Raw genomic sequence first — 3,501 nt, 5'->3', positions numbered from 1 at the left:
CGTGTGTACGAGGCATTACTGACACTTTTGGAGGGACCAGTGACATTACTTACTACAGTAATCAGTGCTAAAAATATGTACTCTTACTATAATAATGTCACTGGCAGGGAAGGGGTAGCACCAGTGGCGATGAAAGGGTTAAATGTGTGCCTAGGGGGTGCATTCTAACTGTGTGGGGGGTGGACTTGCTACATGAATACAGAGATGTCATTTTGCAGGACCGTGTGCGCGCTTATTGTCCACAGGAGTAACCAATCAGCGGGTCCGATGGCCACGATTGCCACCAGTGGAGACAGAACCTCGGTCTGCCGATGTAAACACGGCACTGTTAGTGTCTGGAACCCCTGGTCCCGATGATAGTCCCGGACTATCTATAACTTCTTTGCTCGTTTTGTGTCTTGCAGGCCTGGGAGGCTGGTTTCTGGAAGTTACACAGACGGAGACAGATGTATAGTGAAACCAAGCTCTCAGTTTATTATAGGCTCGTTGGGGTTTATATAGTAAAGAGTAAGGGCATATAGCATAAGTATAGGATACTTGTTACGTTCTTATTGGTTAAACAGTTTAAGGAAACCAAGCGTCATTTCGGGAAATAAGCGAGTACACTTAATACCATATAGGGCATATAGCTTATTGCTAGAAACGCCTGACATGATTTCATCAAAAACCACAAACAGAAACTTGCCATAACTGTAACACGTACACATTTGCAAAGCTTGTATAACTAAGATACATAGAAAATGGAGTGGGAACATACAAAATGGAGGGCAAATAAAATTGATACCTCCCCATCTCCCACAATCCCCTCTTAAAATCAATAATCTTCCCAATTGATTTTCCCAGAAAAAAAACCCTGTGTCACTCCCTAGATAGTAAGGTTACTCTTTCCCTTTTGTTTGTGACTCTTGACATACTTAGTATATTCATTAGGGCTGTTAGTTGGGGGTCTCTTGCAGCCTGCAATTTGGTGGGATAGCATTGAAATATTCTTCACCTTTGGCCTGGAAGCTCTAGCAATAATACACATTACCAGCTTGAAGCATGCAAATAGAAAAAGCAAAAAGAGCAGGACCATGATAACGGTCATAGCAATATTTTTCAACCAGGAAAATATTCCTCCGACTCCAAACTCTACATTACTAAAAGGACTCCATGTCTTAGCAATATTCCTGGCTTCCTGTTGCAGCTTATCTACTTCCTTCCTGTGTTGTGCAATAATATCATAATAATCAGGGATCTCAACAGAAGTGTTGTGTATCCATGTGCAGCATTCATAACCCTCCGTAACTTCACATAACCCAGTAAGAGCAGCACTCATACTTTCTATGGCTAGGTCATGGAGCTCAAGTTGTTTCTTAATTGCCCTCACTTCTATATTTAATTTGGTAATGTCTCCTGAGTTCTTATCTAGGATGTCATCGAGAATTTTAGAGTAATTATTCAACCTTTTCATCATGTCTATTCCCCATCCGGTCCATGAGGGGAACCAGGCCCATACCATATCCTTTTCAAGGAATAATTCCCTTTTATTGCGGTGTTTGAGGGGGTACCTAGGATACATACTAGCTTCGAGGAGATGTCCTCCTTTGTTGTCTCCCACTACACCCATGATGGGAACTAGAGATGCGAGGTAACACCACCCTTGGGGTGCAATAGGGATCCAAGGGTGACAAATCTTTCCACAACAAATATAAGTACTGTTTCCCAAGGCTAGGGGACGTTTGTGAAATATTGCCATTATTTGGTCAGAATAACTAGACCAAGCTAAATTTGACAACAACCGTCCTACTGGGGAAGAGGAAGTGGAACTGGAGTTAAGAAAGTTCATCAGAGTGGCGTTTAGGGCTGGTTCTGAGGTGTGCCAGAAGGAGCTGTCCATCGAGGTCATTGAGAAATTAATCTTAGTTTGCCGGCACACTTCAGCTCCCTTGGTGGAGTTTCCCAACCTAAAACACCAGTCTGGGGAATGACTTCTACCAATAATTTGGAAAGTGAGGGTATCATTTGAGAGTGTTCTCGTGACATTGGTGAGGACAACAGGAGGTGTACCATTTAGAAAAGGGGTGAAGTTTAAAGGTATCGCTACTAGGGGGATTCTAGCTGTGCTAGGATGGAGTTTACTACATATCCAACATTTTTCATATCCGGACTTCTGGGCATAGGCATATTTAAATTGCAACAATGACATTTTATCTGTAAGACTTTTTGAGCTTTCATCTCTCTTTTGTCTGTTATGTGCATTACTCTGTGTTGGGGTGTTGGAAGCTCCGCAAATGGCCTGTAGCCCTACCAGGTCTTCTGGATGATAAATACAGTTAGTGGTAACCCATACTACAGAGAAGACTGAAAATGATACGAGTCCTATAAGTAGCCAAAGTTTTCCAGAATCTGGTGCTATTGGGAATGTCATTTTTCTACAGGGTCAGGGCCGCCTGCCTCTGAAAAACCCCCTTTTCTTGACTATCCTGTTCGAGGTCAGAGTCGTCCACTCCCGTTAGTACCTCTCTTGCTTCTGGACCTTCCTGTTCAAGGTCAGGGCCGTCCGCCCCCGTTAGTACCTCTCTTGGGTCTGGATCTGGACTTGCTTCTGGGGGTGGAGCCTCCTTTACCAATTTCACTCGAGTAGCATGGATCCAGGCTTGTTGGTTCTCCACAAGGACAGCGATTCTGGTCACTGCGACTACCTTTGTCTTTTGGTCCAAAACGAAATCCAGCCTTGGTCTTGTGATGCTACTTCATCTCCTTCCCTCAAGTGATGGGTTGATACCTGTGAAAAGAAAAGAAAGGTGCGAGCAACTTTTTCGTTCCACTTGATTCAAAATTCCAATTTACTTTTTCTCAACTCGTCTTTGATTGTCCTATTTATCCTTTCCACTGTACCTGAATTCTGGGCAATGCAAATAGGAGCACTATTACGGGGTATACATGGTTTCCCCTCTTTGCAAATTAATCCTGTTATAGGATTCTTTTGCAAGACAGGATAACCCCAGTCCTCCAATTCCTCAGCAGTGGCTGAGGCTTGTAGATCTGTGATCAACTGGGCATCATCGGGGAGGATGGGGGTTAGGACAGGCATTTGTTTTAGGGCTCCTAAAGGTAACTGTTGTGCGGCTGCTTTTGCTATTTTGTCTGCTAGTGCGTTGCCCTTGGAGATGTCATCAGTACCTCTGGTATGTGCCCTACAGTGAATGATAGCTAACTCTGAGGGTAACAACATAGCCTGAAGAAGGTTGGTGATGAGCTCTTTCATCATGTCTGCACGGGGTGAAGTGACACTTTCAATAGTTTCTAGGCAGTCATGCGGTTCTTGGCCCATATCATCTGCTGAATCCATCTACTATTGACTAAAAGGAACTCTTATTTCTTCCCTGCTTTGGGCCTATATGTAAAAACCTATTTGTAGATGTGTGAATGGGGTTGATGGGTATTGGAGATGCTCATGTTTGGCCGTATATGTTTATATGTTCTTTCCCACCCCCTGTGTCCTATTCCATAATACTA

General features: G+C 43.6%; 1 protein-coding gene across 1 annotated transcript; it reads right to left on the bottom strand.

Annotated features, from left to right (window-relative positions):
* Positions 1-865: 865 nt before the first annotated feature.
* On the bottom strand, positions 866-2,410 carry LOC309548159 (uncharacterized protein; the record flags this gene model as incomplete). Its single annotated transcript, XM_082248122.1, has 1 exon — positions 866-2,410. One exon carries the CDS (start codon positions 2,408-2,410, stop codon positions 866-868), a length of 1,545 nt encoding a protein of 514 aa, XP_082104248.1.
* Positions 2,411-3,501: the final 1,091 nt, after the last annotated feature.

Source organism: Pelophylax lessonae (genome assembly GCF_965119305.1).
Source record: "Pelophylax lessonae genome assembly, chromosome: 2".
Classification (NCBI taxonomy): Eukaryota; Metazoa; Chordata; class Amphibia; order Anura; family Ranidae; genus Pelophylax; species Pelophylax lessonae.
Note: the sequence above shows the minus strand (reverse complement) of the source record. Positions and strands in the feature narration are given on the sequence as shown.